Source organism: Dermacentor andersoni, chromosome 7 (genome assembly GCF_023375885.2).
Source record: "Dermacentor andersoni chromosome 7, qqDerAnde1_hic_scaffold, whole genome shotgun sequence".
NCBI lineage: Eukaryota > Metazoa > Arthropoda > Arachnida > Ixodida > Ixodidae > Dermacentor > Dermacentor andersoni.
In genome coordinates this window covers 60,066,819-60,085,672 of record NC_092820.1, presented here as the reverse complement: position 1 = coordinate 60,085,672, position 18,854 = coordinate 60,066,819, and the positions used below count along the sequence as shown (strand labels likewise).

Sequence of the window (18,854 nt, the reverse complement as noted above, 5' to 3'; positions counted from 1 at the left end):
GGGGAGACTTGGATTTATGAAGAAGTCTGGTTCAGGAATTGCGGTCATCGGGGTAGATGCGGCAGAATCCGAGAGGACAAACGCATTGCTGGTTTCCAGAATTTCTTTGAAGTATGCGATTGTCGTGCCGTTGTTGATGTGCTTGAACTCCTGGCTGAAGTTTGTCAGCTACACTTTCGTGTTTCCTCCATGCAGTCGAGCGATCGCTCTTGCGATGCAAATTTCACGGTCGAGCAGTAGACATTGGCCGCCTTCGATGACGCCTTCTACGTCAGCGGGTGTATCGGTGCCGACCGAAATAACAATGCTGGAGCGAGGCAGGATGCTCACTTGATCTTTGAGCACACTCAAGGCATGGTGACTATGAGGGCTCTCCCGTGGTATCGCTTTATCGTCCGACAGCGTCGCATTCAGGTCGATGATTGCGCTGTATTGGTTCAGGAAGTCCATACCGAGAATGACATCTCGTGAACACTGTTGGAGGATAACGAAGGTGGCAGGGTTAATCCGATCATGAATGGTAATTCTTGCCATGCAGATTCCAGTCGGCGTGATGAGGTGTCCTCTAGCGGTCCGAATTTGAGAGCCTTCCCATGCCGTCTTAACTTTCTTCAACTGGGTGGCGATGGGTCCACTCACGACAGAGTAATCGGCTCCTTTGTCTACTAAGGCGGTGACTGTGTGGCCGTCGAGAAGCACATCGAGGTCGGTGGTTCTTTGTCTTGCGTTACAGTTAGGTCTTGGTGTCGGATCATGGCTGCGTCGCGTTGGCCTGTGGCTGATACGTCGCGTCGTCAAGTCGTCTTTCGTCGGTGTAGTCTTGGCTTCCTGACTTCGTCAGGACGGTGGCGTATCATTATTATGTCATCGAGATGGTCTCTTCGTCGTCTTCATCGGCGCAGAGGATCTTCATCAGTTCAACGAACAGCAACAGCACCTCTATTGGTTGCTGCTTATAGTTTTCTGGATATGGGCTCGCAGAGCTGCCCCGTGCTGGGCCAGTGTATGGACAGCGCTGCGGCGACAGGTAGCGGCCTGGTGACGGTGAACGGGACGGTCGTCGAGGGCTCCACTGAGTAGCGGCGAGGTAGTCGGTGATGTCACGAGAGCGTTCACCTTCCCGAGGGCGCGATGTGTTGGCGGCGAACCCTTGCAATCCCAGGTCGTGGTATGGGCACCGGCGATACACATGGCCGGCTTCGCCGCAGTGGTAGCAGAGCGGGCAGTGGTCAGGAGCGCGCCAAATGTCTTGTCTTCCTCGGGTAGCTGCGCTGGGCGACGGGTGGCCGTGCTGGGGTGGCGGCGGTGGTGGTTGATGGAATTGCGCCGTTACAGGGCCCTGGCGCGGTCGTGGAGGGGGACCTTGATGGCGGGCGACGGCGGCGTAGGTCATCGCTTCTGGCTCTGGCTGCGATGATTGTGGTTGCACCTCGGAAACTCCGAGCGATCGCTGGACTTCTTTGACAATTTCGGCGATTGAGGCCACTTGAGGTTGCGATGAAGGAAAGATTCTTTGAAGCTCTCCTTTGAAGAACACAGTAGTACTACTGTGAACGTCAAAACTAACTTTTATTGGGCGAACCTGTGCCCAGAAAACAGACCACACTTATAGCACAACGATAGCGGCAAACTCGGTCGGCGATGGTCGAAAATCTGATCAGCCGGTCAAGCGCATCGGCTTTTATAGATCAGTCATCGAATGTTCCAGAGTAATCGCTGGGACCCGCATGCATTCCACAAAGTTCTACGCCATTCGCGTCGTGCATACATGCAATCAATTACACAAGGTTCGGCGACAACAGACGGTGGATAGAAGCATCGATAACATTCTAGAAACTTGTAGACGCGTCCTGTGCTGAGCGATAACATTTCGTGGACGGTAAAAGCGCTCACCCGTAAAAGATAAATGAGTTCACGGGTCAATATAATGGCACACCTTATTGTTTTTTGTAGAGATGATACAGTTGAACCTGATATCGTGAACATGGATACAATGAAGTAAATCTAAAATTCTAAATTTTTCTCCTATATCAGCGTAATGCTTATTACGAAAATTGCCTATAACAAACACATTTCCATATCTGATGCAGCTTATTAGCTATGTTTTACTTAACTCCTTAAGAGTTTGGATGATCCTAGCTCATCAATACGATACTGGTAAACTTTGTTTTGGATGAACGGAGTGCATCCACTTGAGTTTTCTTTTTCTAGTACATAGAAGCACTTTGTCAACACTGAAAGATTATTTGAAATTGTGATTTCTTGGTGCCTTTTGGCCGAAGCGTTTCAAAGATGATGTCTCCCACTCAAAGCACACGCACTCACTACGTGGTCTTGGGAGGCGAGGCTCTCTAAACTGGACCTGGGAAGCCAACTGGCGACCCTCGACCAGGCCTGGCGAGCCGTGATCGCCAGTGGAGCCCTGTCAGAGTGAACCACCTGGGAATAAACCACTCAAGGCCTTCTGTAATAATAAAGTTCCTCCTCCTCCTCCCACTGATAATTCGCTTGTGGGTCGTGCAAGGCCTGGTGTGATCTGTGTGGCAAAGCTCTGTGCTCCGTTTCGTGCTTCATGAAATTTTGCACAGTTCGTGAACTTTCTTAGTAGAGGAAGTATGGGTGAAAAAATTTTCTTTGGCGCCGCACTTTATTTCGCATAAAGTTGATTTTGAAGGACTGTAATAGAAAGCATTTTCCTCATTTATGACTGTATCACCTTGTGGCAATGAGAAATATATCTATATTGCTTAGGTTTGAAATGCTCTAGAAGGGTTTTGGAGAAAGGGAAGCTTGAAAATATCACTTAAAAAAAGGAGCAAGATAAGGTTACTCTTCGTTCGTGAAAATAATAAAACACTTAAGGGGTTTGTCTTTATTGTTGCAGGTCACCAGTTCCACGCACGAGCGCAAAAGCCGCACCGTGGTCGGTGTCAAGCACGGCCGCTACATCCTGAAGCACAACTGTTTCACAGAGGACATTCCAGTGGGCATTGTGTTCAAGGCCATGGGTCTGGAATGCGACCAGGGCATCGTGCAGATGATTGGCACCTCCGATGCCGTCCAGGCAGCCATTGCTCCATCCCTGGAGGAGTGCCACCGCGCCAAGGTGTTCACACAGACCCAAGCCCTACAGTACCTAGGTGGCAGGCTCAAGCACCGGCGGATGTTCTTTGGGGCAGGAGCCGGTGGCGGTGGCAGTCACCGCAAGTCTGTCGTTGACGATGCGAGAGACATTCTCGCTACCACCGTGCTGGCTCATGTTCCGGTTGAGGATTTCAACTTCCGCATCAAGTGCTTCTACCTTGCCATCATGGTGCGTAGAGTCATCGATGCCCAATCCAACAAGGAGTTGCTTGACGACCGTGACTACTACGGTAACAAGAGGCTTGAGCTTGCCGGCTCACTGCTGTCACTCTTATTTGAAGACCTGTTCAAGCGTTTCAATGCAGAGCTCAAGCTTGTTGCCGATAAGACAATCCCAAAGGTCCGGGCAACCCAGTTTGACGTCATCAAGTATATCCGGCAGGACCTGATCACCCATGGACTGTGCATGGCTATTTCGACAGGAAACTGGACTGTCAAGCGGTTCAAGATGGAACGCATTGGCGTCACACAGGTGTGGGCAGTAATTCTGATAGCACGATAGTGATAGTTCAGCCCTGTGCTCTAACCACTGACTACCTGTGCACTATCAGCATGCTCATTGGTTTCCTCCATTTGAGGCTCTTCATCTTGTTTGCTATCTGTGGCTATCACATTATTACTGAGGTTAAGTCTCTTTCTCGGATTGTGTGTTTACAGACATGTTAAGCAGTTAGCCTAAAACTACCTCTAACTTGCTCTTGCGGATAGAAGTTCGGAGCTTGCTACAATTTGTTAAGCATTTGTTTTAATAAACTTGAAATCATAAAGTGGTACTATAACATAACTTTTTAATGCTGATTGATCGAGCCACTTTGCACAAGTGTTATAATGCTTGTCTGTGTCAGTACAGTGAAAGTCAGCACGACACAATTATAGCATAATGGCAGGATGTGTTTGCTAAAGCAAGTGTCAATGGCATTTTTGCATGTGCTGTTGCCAAGGTGCTGACACGGCTCTCCTACATCTCGGCCCTTGGCATGATGACGAGGGTCAACAGCCAGTTTGAGAAGACTCGGAAGGTGTCCGGCCCCCGGTCACTTCAGCCGTCCCAGTTTGGTATGCTCTGCCCCAGTGACACTCCCGAAGGTGAGGCTTGTGGTCTGGTCAAGAATCTGGCCCTCATGACCCACATCACCACCGACATAGACGAGGCATTTATAGTGCGGCTACTACGGAACCTTGGTGTGGAAGACCTTCAACTCCTCAATGGAGAAGAGCTCTCTGATCCATCGGTGTACCTAGTCTTTCTCAACGGCAACATTTTGGGTGTCATCCAAGACCACGTTCGACTTTTGAAGACACTCCGCCTTCTTCGTCGGTCAGGCTACTTGTCTGAGTTTGTCTCCCTGCACACTAGCAACTTGCAGCGTTGCGTCTATGTCTCGGCTGACGGTGGTCGCATGTGCCGGCCGTACATTATCGTTGAGAAGGGGCGCCCTAAGCTGACCACCGCACACCTTGAAGACCTCACAAGGGGGCTCCTGTTCTTCAATGATCTCGTTCGCAGGGGCATCGTAGAGTTCCTTGACGTCAACGAGGAGAATGACAGCCACATCGCACTCCGTGAGATGGACATCACTTCACAGACGACGCACCTAGAGATCGAGGCCTACAGCCTGCTCGGAGTGTGTGCAGGTATCATTCCATACCCGCACCACAACCAGTCACCACGGAACACATACCAGTGCGCTATGGGCAAGCAGGCGATGGGCACCATTGGTCTTAACCAGCGCAACAGGATAGACTCGCTCATGTACCTTCTGGTCTACCCACATCGGCCAATGGTGAAGACCAAGACCATTGAGCTCATCAACTTCGAAGAGCTGCCGGCTGGCCAGAATGCGACCGTGGCTGTTGTGAGCTACAGCGGATACGATATAGAGGACGCCATCGTCATGAACCGGTCATCTATCGACCGCGGCTTTGGCCGGTGCCAGGTGTACAGGAACCAGAAGTGCGTCATCAAGAAGTACGCAAACCAGACCAGCGACAAAGTGATGGGACCGCTCGTGGACAGCACCAACATGATGCCAGTGTGGAAGCATGAAGCCCTTGACGCTGATGGCATTGCACGCCCCGGCTCTCGCGTAGAGAATCGTCAGGTTCTCATCAACAAATGGGTTCCTGCAGCCACTGTCACACCTGCCCAGCCTGGGCAGCCGGCGCAAGCGGAGCACAAGGAGGTTTGCCATTTCTGGTGTCTATTTTCAACAACTTTTATGGAAAATTCTTCTTTTTTTTTGAGTGAATGTCTTTCTTTGCCTCTTTCGCCCATTTTCGCGGTTGGCAGTTGGTGGTCGAGCTTTCATAGCTGATACAGAAGTGTTGATGTGAATGGAGTGTGCTCTCACATAATCAGGTGAGACCGAGTTGGGGAGAGCGTTCGTCACGGTATGCCAACTATAGCCTTTCCAGGCGCACTATTTGCACCTCAGCTTTCTTGTTTATCAATATTTAGATACTGTGGTGGATGCTTCTTCTCTTGCCACCTTCTCTCCCTGTGATGGCTGATGGGAGAGGGCTCAGACAGAAGAGGAAGATGGAGGTCGCCTTCCACACTGGTGCTCGTGCCTCTGGAGACAACAGATATATTATGAATCTGCTTATATGTAAACCCACCTATACTACAGCTACAGAGGGGCTGCTTAATGGCTCTGTTCGCTGTGGAATTATGCAACAAAACATCAAACGCTACTTCAATATCCTTACTGCAGCAAATACACACCTTCAAGCATGTCATTCCTTTAATACGTAATGCGAATAGCTTTCTAGAAGCATTTGGCTATTCGCTTACACTGTCAGTCGTCGTCAATGGCTTTTCCACGATTCTTTTTGTAGCCAGATTGCTGATAATAGTGGTAAAACAGCAAGAAAAAAAGTGGAAGTTGGACTTGAACATTGCAATCTCAGAATTTCATCCAAGTTCTCTTTAACAATTTGTGTGCACACCCCTTCACTTGTTTTGACCGAATTTTACTAATTTAGTCGAAACCAAACCAAGATGCATTAAGTATTGTTTGAATTAAGTGTTCGCAAGGTACCTGGAAAGCACAGCTGGCCAAGTAGAATATTTAGATTTGCTTGAAATTACTACAATTTCTCATTTTTGCACAAAGTGCACTTAAGATCTTGTAAGCTGAAATGCAATCATCACACAAAAATAAAAAATCGTGGAAAAGTCATTGACGATGACTGACAGTGTAAGCGAATAGCCAAATGCTTCTAGAAAGCTATTCGCTTTACATATTAAATGAATGACGTGTTTGAAGGCATGTATTTGCTGCAGCAAGGATACTGAAGTAGTGTTTGATGTTTTGTTGCATAATTCCACAGCGAACAGAGCCATTAAGCAGCCCTTCTGTAGCTGTAGTATAGGTGGCTTTACATATAAGCAGACTCCTCATATCATGTTTATGTCTAGAAAGCTGCCTGGAAGGAAGTTTTTGAAGAAAATTGAATCAGTGGCTTGTCTGGCCTAATCAACCCTGCAAGGAAGTATCACACTAACATCCGTAAACAAATGCACTATTTCAAGGGCAGGGTTGGTATGACAGTTTGCAAACACACAAAACATCGAGAAAAAATTTTAGCAGTGAGAAGAAGGCAATCATTCAGGAGAAGCATTGCATACATGTAATACAGTTGGTACATTGATACGTTTTTAAGGGATCAAAGAAAAAAGAATGTAACAGTGAGGAAAGTGCCCAATCGCCACAGTAGCATCTGAAACAGCTCTGTAACATTGTATGGGACGCATACTATGTTCCGTGACAGTACCCTTTTTTTACTCCTAATTTGCTTTACTGCTTAACATAACTGTACAGCGGCAAAGCGGACTTTATAGAACCGTCAAAATAGTCGCGTCGTGACATGTTTGGTGGGACTAACGATCACATACTTCCTACATTTCGTACTTTCTAATTTCGAACATTACAGAATGGCAACCCATCAAATTGCAACATAATACTTAGGAGTCAATGGACTTTAGGTCAGAACTGCGTAAATGTGACGTAGCAGCCGGGAAAACACAACAGTGAGGAACTTATCGCCGAGTTTCTACTGTATAACTGTGCCAAAAGTAAGACATTTGCATTCTATGGCACAAATAACGCAGGTGACGATGATCTAATTCATATGACTGTTCCTTGATAAAATAACAGCAACACGCATTGCTGAGTAACAACACAGAAGAGAACAAAGCACAGGCTGCAAAGTGGTTTTTCATTTCCTTCTATTTATAATGAGTTGTACATTCGTAGATGGTTGAGTGAGTCGGTACAATTATATCTTACAGTGTGAATGAAACAGTCTAGAGAGTAAGGAACGGTGACACAACATGAGTAAAGATGCAATTGTACCTTTGGTTTTAAGACTGTTAATGAATACCGAGGGAAGGAATAGGAACTTTAAGCAATTGGGGAACAAAGAAGAAAATGAAAAGTTCACCTACATGGGGTTTTATGATAGTGTTATACCCATGTCACACGGGCAGGCGGGAACCCCTTTCAACTCCGTCATCTTCATCTCAAGGGAGATGTGCTCTGTGTCACACAATGATTGTTGCGTTAAGGCAGTTTATTGGTGAAGGGAGTTCAGCCATATACCTTGATGGCAGAAGGGCATACTCTTGTTCTTGCTGTGCTTGAGATACAATTGAACAATTTAATTTGGTCGGCATCGGCAGCACTTACATGGTCCAGTTAAGGGAATGTACCTGGCCCACTTTCAGTCTGTGAGAGGATCATCCCATGTCAGCACGGCTTTGGTGGATGTGATTAAAAGAAAAGTGCGCATCTGCAAGTTTAATGACCCGGTTGGTGGAAGCACACATACTGAGAGTTCTTGCAAGCCTTTCACTTTTGTACTTTTTCTGTATTTTCTAGTGTGACCATTTCTACTTTGTAATTTATTGTGCTGTCACAGTAAAGACAGCCAATTGTTAGTAAGCACTTGTGTTGCTCCCTTCTAGACCACCTTTCTCGGTGGGGCTTCAATTGAAGCTACAACAACGTATCTATATGTGTTCCCGTATTGTGAGAAAAACTGTCGTCCTAAAGAACAGACTCGTGGCTAGTTGGTACTGCATAGCTTGATGTGTAGCACAATAGGGCACGCAGGATGACAGAGGGGAGGAACACGCAGCACTAGTTACAACTGATTGCTTATTGCATGTGGTCGCTACATAAATACCTTCACACAACAGGAAGAAAAGTTCCAAAACATGGACTTAAAGAACCTCCAAATAGAGCAATAATTGTGCGAGTTGCCCATCTGTTTCATTGTAGAAAAAGAAATCTTGTTCCTATCATGGTGGCAGTCTGTGATGGATGGTTATGCTGAAAAGTAATCTGTTTCGACAGTGGTTTGTTCCCCTGCTTTCTTCCCATTGTATAATGGTATACATATAGTGACCAAGTGCAGTGAACAATCGGTTGTTAGCAGCACTGTGTCTTTGTCTCCTTTGTCGTTCTGCATGTCCTTTTGCCTTGTACCTTAAGTACTGTCATTCTAGAAACACATTTTGTTATTCATCGTTTTAATTGAGTACAAGGAATAAACGCAATTTTTTGTGTTTGTTCCCTAACATATGTACAAATCATCAGTAAAGTAACAAAAATAGTGGGAGCAATTTATGTCGTTTTCGGAAAGGAATTTGAGAGTTAAATCGGTTGCATCAACACAGGTTCCTGTGACTTACAAGGGCCTGGAGCCGGTGTATGTGGAGAAGGTGCTCATCACTTTCAACACGGAGGAGTCGTTTTTGATGAAGCTGCTGCTGCGACAGACGCGCCGTCCCGAGATCGGTGACAAGTTCAGCAGCCGCCATGGTCAGAAGGGCGTGGTGGGCCTCATCGCGCAGCAGGAGGACATGCCTTTCAATGACCAGGGAATCTGCCCCGACCTCATCATGAACCCGCATGGGTTCCCCTCCCGTATGACAGTCGGCAAGCTCATCGAGCTGCTTGCGGGCAAGGCAGGCGTTCTCAATGGGAAGTTCCACTATGGCACAGCCTTTGGTGGATCCAAGGTTCGTAGTTGGGCCCGTTGGCTCGCCCGCTCTTCGTAGCAGTAAATTAGCTTTAGGCACGGTTGACTGGAATGCACTACATGGAGACAATACACGACAATGGCTTGAATAGGGTAACAGTTCTACTCCATTCGTTTTTTGCACCTCATCAGTGGTCTGAATGGCACTCTAACTACATTGTCACCAGGTCAATAAATGTTGTTGCTGGAATAGCAATGAACCAGTGCAAGCTTTCAACTAACGTGTGAGCTGAAAGTTTGCTCTTATGCGTGTGTCTACCTTCTGTTTTGTGCAGTATGTTTTTCCTAAGTGTTGCCACACTGTGATTGGCTGGTCATCAATGGCGGTAAAAAAAAGAATAGAGTAAAGTGGAGGCAATCGTTACGTTACTCTCGCCTAGGAATCTTTTATTGCACTTACGAAGTTCTGTTTGTGCAAAGGCCACTATCCAGACACATGTAAAAAAGGCCCGTCAAAAGGTGCAAAGGGGTCTCTGTAGTTAACGCAGCAAACAATATGTACTATATACAGCTTTGCACATGAAAAAAAAAAAAAACACGTATAAGAAAAAGAAAAGTGAGAACTGCACGAAAGGTTAGTGCCATGCGACATGTCTGAAAGTAATGCATATAAACAGCTAAAAAGCACGGGCTTACATGTTGACTGTGAGCTGACGGCACAGCAAAAAGCTTATGTACGAGGTGGTACAGTTTGCAGGGCACTGGATTATAACACACAGAGACATAAGTGCCTGAGAAGAGTATGGCATAACAGTGTGAATATGATGTATAGGCTGTCTCATGCACATTTTATGTAAATGAACTTAGGGTGCGGAATTTGTTAAAAACTCAGTGGTTTGCTGACCCCTTAACTAAGAAGCACATCTGAAGACGTGTTGCCATGTTGACCACGTCGTGGAGAATGTTTTTAGGCTTAAGACTCTCTCGCTGGGTGGAAAAGCATGATTCGAAGTAAACATATTTTTATTGAAGGAGAGTATGTGCAACCATCTCTTGTGAAAAAATAATGCATGGTGGTGATATGCTTGAGACATTTTTCTAGATGGTGCCACTTAAATTTAGTTGGCCGTAGAGTTACCGTAAACTGGGGAGCGTGTGTGTAGGTTCACGAGCGTCTCATTGCGTATAAAAGCGCAATTCAAAAGAAACGTTTTTCATCAAGCAGAATATGTTCTCCCAGTCTGGGAATTGCAGTGTTGCTGGAGAACAGTGACAACTCCGGCAGCAGCTGTGTGGTCGAGCTTGACAGGGATTGACAGTGAAAGCAACGACAGAGAAGACAAGAATGACTTGAAAGAGCCAGTCACAACAGCTGTGAATGTCAAAGAATGGCATGGCGGTGAAGCCACAAGAACTCGCTTTGTTTTCGAAGGAAGTCCTGGGAAGGACTGTGATATTGCCCAGTGTGAAGTGAAAAGGAGCGTAACACAATGTTTTAAATAACTCTTATTTGGGATAAATCAATGTTGAGTAAAAAACCATTGTCCCTGTTTAAAACAAAATTTAGAAAAAAGAAAAAACTCGCAAAGGCATAGTTGTCCTCGAGTAAACATTTCCCCAGTCAAGGGGTTAACATGAACGACGGCTCTTGCAGGTCTAGACAAGGTGTAGCACAAAGTCGGAAAGAATGAAGTTCGGCTGAACTCACCACCACACCTTTTCAAAGAGGATGCTCTGATTGTCACATTGTAGTGGCGCTGAAGAACAAAGCAGTGCCAGAACTCTGAGGCACGAATATAACTGTTTATTGGGCAAACTTGTGCCCAGAAAAACAAGTACTAACACTCAAAGCACAACGATAGCAGCGGGCACAGTTGTTGGTCGTTGAAATCTCATCTATGGGTCAGGTGTGTTGGCTCTGTATGCTTGATGCGTCTTGCATGCCAGCGTAATCACTGGCGCTTAGCAGTGGCGTAGCCAGAAATTTCGTTCGGGGGGGGCTCATATTAAGCTCGGCCTCCTCCTAAGAGGAAACATTAGGTTGGATGCTCCTATCTAAATACATGTAAAAAGAGAATTCGTTTTTCTCGGCAACCACTGCGCCAAATTTGATCAGGTTTGTAGCATTTAAAAGAAAAACTCATATTCTAGTGACTGCTTGTTTTAAATTATCGATTTACGTAGTCGATATTTTATTAAAAAGTGGCAAAAATCGAAAATTTTCAGAAAATGACACAATGAAGGTTACAACTCTGGAAATCAGCAATGAAAATTGATATCACAATTCTGTGAATTGCACATTATAGTACATCTACAGCGGACAAGTTTGATATGTTACACATGAGCCTAAAAAAAATGAAGTATTATGGAAATACGGCTCTTACAGAACCCTTGTACATAAAATAACCAATTCACGTAAGATACAAAAGGACATATCGAATTTGTCCACTTTGAATGGTGTAATGGATGCCGTTTACAGAACCGCGATCTCTGTTCTTGATGCAGAGCTATTAGTTTGTGAACTTCGTCCTTATATTTTTTTTAAGTTTCGAATTTTTCTAAATATTTTATACAAAGTTCCGACCATAAATCGAAATTCCGCTTCCAACAGACACTAGAATTTAACTTACTCTCTCAAATGCAACAACTTTCATTAAGAGCGATTCAGGAGTTATCTCAGAAAAGCGTTTCTGCGTTTTACTTGTATCTGAATAGGCCGCGTCGGAGTGGGGCCAAGCTAAAGCTTCCTCTTAAACAATTTGCCTAGGGATCAAATACATGAATAATAACTGCATTGCCATTGCAAAAGATGCTGCAAACGAATTCTTGAACGCTACGCACTGTCAATACAAGTAAAATATGTATTTTTTCATAAAATATTATACTCGTATGTGCCAAAAGTTGTGCCCAACATAACTGATGTCAATGCTTCCATGTGTTTGTCTATTTAATAAGTGAATAATATATCACACGAGCTTCAGAACTACATCAGTTAGATACCAACAAAGCAGTGCATGCCGCTGATATGAAAAATGTAAAGACCATAAAATGAACAAGTTGAGCACAAATATGTTAATGAAACTTTGTCATTCAAGATCCTTGTTTACATTCTTGTACATATGCAACGGCCAGTGAAAAATCTCAATGACGCTGTCATTTGTTCCACTGTATTAAGCAGGAGCAGCTGTCACCGGTCTTGTATCGTGAGTAATTGCACCGAAAGTATAGTCGCAGCAGAGAGCATGTATAAAAAGCAGGAGTTCTGCAGAATATACGAGGGCGAGTCAAATGAAAGTGAGGCAATGCGAATATATGACAAACAGGGTACTTTATTTAAAAGTAGCCTCCATGAGCATTTAGACATTTGTCCCATTGACTCATAAAGCTCCTTGGGTTGCTGCTTCAAAACGTCTGCAACTGACTTTCACGTCATCGTCCGAGACGAATCTGGTTCCCTTGAGCTGTTTCTCCGGTTGCCCCAAAATGTGGAAGTCGCAAGGCGACAGATCTGAGCTGTATGGCGCATATTGCAGCGTTTCCCACTTGAACTTCGCCAGTTTTGTACTAACCACATCAGCGACGTTGGGACGGGCATTGTCGTGGAACAAGATGACCCCATTCGTCAATTTTTCACGTAGTTTGTTCTTGATTGAGACACGCAGCCGATCCGGCGTTTCACAATATGGGAAAGAATTGATAGTCTATCAAGATTTAGCAAGTTCTATCAGCAATGGCCCCTGACGATCGAAAAATAAAAGTGAACAACACCTTTCCGGCGGAAATGATAGCCTCTGCTTTCTTGGGGGGTGGTGAATTCGAATGTTTCCATTGTAAGATTTGCCGTCGTGTTTCAGGCTCGTAGTAGTGGCACCATGGTTCGTCCCCGATCACAATTGCAGACAAGAAATCGTCACCCTTATTGTGATACCGGATCAGATGAGTAAAGGCAGTACCGAACTTATCCGTATTCTGGCGGTGGTTCAAAATCTTGGACATCCATTGGGCACACAAGAGCCGATAACCGAGATGTTCATGAATGATGGCGTGAACGGTGACGGTGAACAAAACCGTGACTGATGTTCACACGCTCTGCCAGTTCATCGATGCTTATCCTCCGTTCTTGTGTCATCAGTTTTATCAACTACTGCAATTTCGTCAGGGGTGATTGCACGATGGCTTTGGCCCGGTCTGAGATCGTCTTTGCAACTTTCACGTCCTCCTTTGAACCGTTTGTTCAAACGCTTCACAGTAGCCAATGAAATGCAATGTTCAATGTACACGGCAGCCATACGGTGACTAATTTCTTTTTGGGAAACCCCCCACCTGCAGCTGACAAAAACCTCACGGCACCACGCTGCTCAACTTCTGGGGCGTCCATTACGTCACCCAACCATGTTCAACCCAGTGTACGAGCGCATTAAAGAACATTTATCCTCATACCTGCGAGCCACTTTTGAAAATGAGAGTTGCCTGCATGCTACGCGCAGGCCTTGCAGATAATGAACAGAACCATAACTGCGCGGGGTGGGTAGGCTCACTGTCATTTGACTCGCCCTCGTACATTACAAATGCGAAGATACAATGGAATATACAAATGCGAAGATACAGCTTGATAAATGGCAAAACATTGCCACTGGAGACAAAGTTCACTGCACGTATACACAAAACCTCGCAACAAGATATCCAAACATACGTATAAGTCTCCTATAAATCTACGTATCTAAGAAAAAGTCATGGCATATAATGGGTCAAACAAGGCAAATAAACCATGTTGGGCAATCACAGGTTCACAGAATCCTAGATCCCGCCCCAATACCATCCACTCCCCCCGGTGCATTGCGCGCGACGGAAGGCGGCGCGCTTGCTCCCCGCTTTTCTCCTTTGCGCACAAAAGACTAACCCACCATCGTTGACTCACCCATTTCCCCCCCCCCACGCTTTCACTCGCACATACAGCATGCGGCGCGCGGTGACGATGTTATCGCCCTTGGACATTATGCAGAACATGACGGCGACGGCGGGAATGCGCCTAGAGTCTCCATATAATTGCTATCGCAATAATATAGTAAGTGTGTCCGGCAGCTGAAGCGTCCCATGGCCTATTACTTTCCGCAAACGATGTAACAAAATAGAACTTACACCATGCGAGAATTCGCTGCGCCGCAACGTTTCCTTTTTTTTCATTCTTGGGGCGGGGGAACCATAATGAAAAAAGAAAATGCAAAGTATGTTGGTCACAATCGAATGCCTACTTTGGGCAACTAATGTGTGCTATTAAAGGAATATCGAAGAAAACACGAGACGCTTGGTCCACCAAGAACGATGCGCATACTGCTCGGTATCCTACACCGGCGAGACAAGACTTTCTGGAGAGGTTGTGCTCAAGCGAACGCGGTGCAATCCGTCGAGTCCCCACAGTGATGACGGCGAGCGACCATTGTTTATTTTTCTCGACTGCTAGCTAGAAAGCGTCCAAACCTCTGCCAGGCAAAAATGCACTCGGCCAGAGGACGCGCACCGAAGTGCGCCGCGCGGTGGTCGGAGCAACACTGAAAAAACGCATGCGCTCTGGCTCGCTCTGGCAGCCCCCGGGTAGGTGAGCGAGAACAAAAAAAAAAATTGAAGAGGCTCAATGGGCCCTCCCGATTAAAAGTCAAAGTAGAATAAATAAATAAGAACATGGTTACCTTGGCTGGGTTTAGTGTCTTCACTGGAGGCTTTGGCGCAGGTGAAAAAAAATGTTGATATTTTTTTATCTGACATGACGGCACGAATAAACCACCACAACGCTTCGTCCCATCGGGCCTCACTGTGGGCTTTGACAACCTGTCTGATAGTGTGTTGTAGCTTGTCTCATTGTATGGCCCGTCGTACGACTTCGGAAAAGTTAATGCACCTTTGGCATCAAATATTTATGGGAACATTAAACTTACAAAGTTCCGCAATTGAAAATCTAAAGCACACATTTGGAAATGTCAATGCACCTTTCACATCAAAAGTTTATGAGAACTTTATACCCATAATGTATCGGAATTGACATCCACGCGCTTCGTAGATTCCATGATAGAGTGTAGATTCCGCGGCCTCCGCGAGAGGCCACGGCGAGCCCCTTTGTCATCAAAACGCCACTGAAACTTTATGCTCGGATGGGGCTGCTTGCGTTATGTGACTCCCGGTGCATGGACGTTGCCGCGAAATCCAACCCGAGTTCGCAATTTTCGCAGTGAAATGGCTTTTCGAGCGTGAAAAAGACATTCTAGACCAAATCCAGAATGATTTCCTGCGCCTGGGGTTGCTTTGGTCGGCGGTGCATGGACAGCACGAAAAAATTTCGGGGGGGGCTGAAGCCCCATAAGCCCCCCCCCCCTGGCTACGCCCCTGGCGCTTAGGTACATTCCAGAATGTACAACACTATTAGTGTCGTGCATGCAATCTGATTAGAGAAGGATATTTCACTTTAAAATTGGTGACATCATTTGAGAATGTTGCGATGCATGTAGGCAAGTCTTGCGCCTAGTGATAATTTTGTAATGGTTCGCCGGTGAAAAATTAAGTGATCAGAAAAAAATTGTGCATATCCCACACACTGTGGAAATCTGTGTCATGCAAAGCAAGCTGGCTATCGGGCATTGTTTGGGGTTTTGCAAAACGATATTAGGTCTACGAATGCATTCCTGCAAATTGAGCATTTGTGTACATGACGGCAATAGCACGACAACAACCACACCGTGGACAATCGTATGACGGCAGTGGCATGATTTCTATGCTGGCTATTTGGCCCGAGCCTGCAACATGGCGATTGTTGGGTTCTATGTAGATAGTGGAGAAGTGCAAGCTGGAGAAATGCGGATTATGACGTCATTAGCAATTACATGTTAATATGGGGTGATCACTTTTAAGTTTTGTGGAATATTTAGGAATCGCTTGTTGCAGGTAACATAATTCTAAAGGCAGGCAATACTTGCATGAGAAATCATAACACATATTCAACTAATTAACAAAAATCTCTAATTAGCTTCTTGATTAGTTACTTTACGGCACATATTGAAATTTAAGAACTGTAGCCAGTGAGTTTGCGAGGTGTATCTATGCGGAATGACATTCCAGAATGACACCAGTTTGGAGACGCACACCATCAAACTTGCTGTGAAAATGCACCGTTGTTCTACTTAATTTTTTAACAAAATGCTGCTTTATGCTTTGAAGCACAAGAGTAACTTTAGCGTCCATGTATTTTGTCCCATGCTTTGGGAAATACATATCTTGAAACAGGCGTCATCCTGGAAATTCATTTTATGTGAACGTGTCTTAAATTCACCGGCTATAATTAGTAAATTACAATGTGTGCCGTAAAGTAAATAATACAGAAGTTGACTAGTTAATTTTTGTTAATTAGTTGAATTTGTTTTCATTTCTCACACTAGTAATGTCCACGTATTCAAACAATTTGGCTCAATGACAAGAATTACCCTATCTGCCATAGTTAATTAAATTTGTTAAAAAATCCCATGAATCTTAGCAATTATCACCCTGTACAGTCATACGTAAGTATGGCTATCTTATGTGTTAAAACGACGAATGGCATTTGTGCATCGGTGAAGAAAACTTGAAATCAACTTGAACAATCCTGAACTCTGTGTAATGTCTCACGGTTTCTACGTAGCATATGCTGCTACAAGTAAAGTATTGGGCAAAGTGGGCCACTCCTGGAGATACTGCAGTCTAACAATGAGCCTCAAAGTGCGAGCTGTGACAAGTAAAGATGACAAGGATGTGGTACAGGGTGCACATCCCGGAGTGTTTAAAAAATCTGGCTGGCTTTGGGACGAGTGAAGCACGCGTATGATCTCGGCCTATGGCTAAAGCGCGAGGCTGCTGTGCTTGACTGTAGAGGTTGAATTCACACATCAGTCACGCATTATTTTACTTAACGCGAGGAGAGACAGCAACCTGCCTACCTATCTACCTACATATTGCAGAGTGCTGAGAATGAGGCATAGAATGCTTCACACTAATAGGTAAACAATGTACATTTGTCAACATCGTTCATCCATGCATTTATCCATCCAGGTGCAAGATGTGGGTGAAGAGCTGATCCGGCGTGGCTTCCACTACCAGGGCAAGGACTGCCTAACCTCGGGCATCACGGGGGAGCCTCTGTCGGCCTACATCTACATGGGCCCCATCTACTACCAGAAGCTGAAGCACATGGTCATGGACAAGGTGCACGCCCGGGCGCGGGGTCCTCGGGCTGTGCTCACTCGGCAGCCCACCGAGGGTCGGTCACGTGAGGGCGGGCTGCGGCTGGGCGAGATGGAGCGTGACTGCCTCATCGGACATGGCGCCAGCATGCTGCTTCTCGAGCGGCTCATGCTGTCCAGCGATGCTTGCGAGGTAGGCATCCGGAGAGCAGCACTGCGTGGGCAAAATTTTTCAGGCGGCCCAACTCGGGCCGGTGCCTACATGACCGAGTACATGACTATTAACGAGCCCAGCCTGTGCCTGCCGCAGGAACTTAGTCTAAACATGCCTTAAAACTGTCTTTGCTTAGGTGGTGTATTCTAAGACATTACAATGCAACCACATGCAGTCATAGTCAAACATTGTGAAATACTTTTGTTTGATGAAGCACTTGCAGAACTAACATGGAAAGGCCGACAAGCAAGACGTGTATCAAAAATTTTTATCAATACATTTTATTAAAAACTCTTGCATACACCTTACGTTGCAAACCTCAAGGATTGCACACACTTGTAAAAGAAATTAGGGCAGAACTCATCTCACGATGACCGTCGATGGTGATGCGAATAGCATTTGAGCTGTGTAGCAACAGGCCCTATTCCTGAAGTCGCATTTATTTAACATGTAGTGATTCTGACACTTTTGTTGCTTCAGTTATGTGCCACATACTCTGATATCAAAGTGAGAACAAGGTAAAAGCGGGAGCCAACATTTTGACAAGTGGACTTGTTGTATGTCATAGGTCACCTTGAAGAAGACAAGTCCACTTGTCAAATTGTTGACTGCCGCTTTTACCTTGTTCTCATTTTGTCCGTCATTTTCAATTTCCATCTCTCGCCTTCCCCGTATACTCCGATATTGTCGCACTTTTCTGTGGCAGTGCTTGCCAAGGTCACCCATGAGCATGCTGGCAGAACGACGACAGTATGACATTGACATAGCTATGATGGAATGACAAAGGAATCATATCGCTAGAGTGACAAAGGTGGTATAACGATGATAGCATGATGATGGGATGGTGTTACGACAACAGCATGACGATGACAAGAGGAGGACGATGAGATGGCGACTGCTTGGTAATGATGGTGGGATAATGGCGGTATAATCGCACTTGGATGAAGAAGCTGAACAATGGCATGACCACGACAGAATGATGACAGTGGTAGGAAAACATATGCGTGATAGCATCTGTCTGATGATGATGCACTGATCATGATGGCATAAAAATGTCGGCATAATCGCTATTGAATGTCGACAGCATGATTACAATAGCATGACAAACCAGGAATGACGTCGATGGATCGGCGAAGGTGGTATGACGGTAACTTGATAATGACAATGGGATGATGGTACTGAAACGATGATGATGGTGAAACGACAGCATGATGATGGCGTGATGACAATGTTATGGTGGTGGCTGTGGGACAGCAATGGCATAAGGATAGTCTGATGTTGAAGTTACAATGATGACAATGTAATGA

General features: G+C 45.5%; 1 protein-coding gene across 1 annotated transcript in view; it reads left to right on the top strand.

The window, feature by feature from the left end:
• Positions 1-18,854, top strand: part of Polr3B (RNA polymerase III subunit RpIII128) — a 54,224-nt gene that overhangs the window by 10,602 nt on the left and 24,768 nt on the right. The window contains exons 2-5 of the mRNA XM_050181693.3: positions 2,885-3,616; positions 4,086-5,327; positions 8,828-9,172; positions 17,203-17,526. Coding sequence (XP_050037650.2) covers positions 2,885-3,616; positions 4,086-5,327; positions 8,828-9,172; positions 17,203-17,526 — 2,643 coding nt within the window. The remainder of the gene's footprint in view (positions 1-2,884; positions 3,617-4,085; positions 5,328-8,827; positions 9,173-17,202; positions 17,527-18,854) is intronic.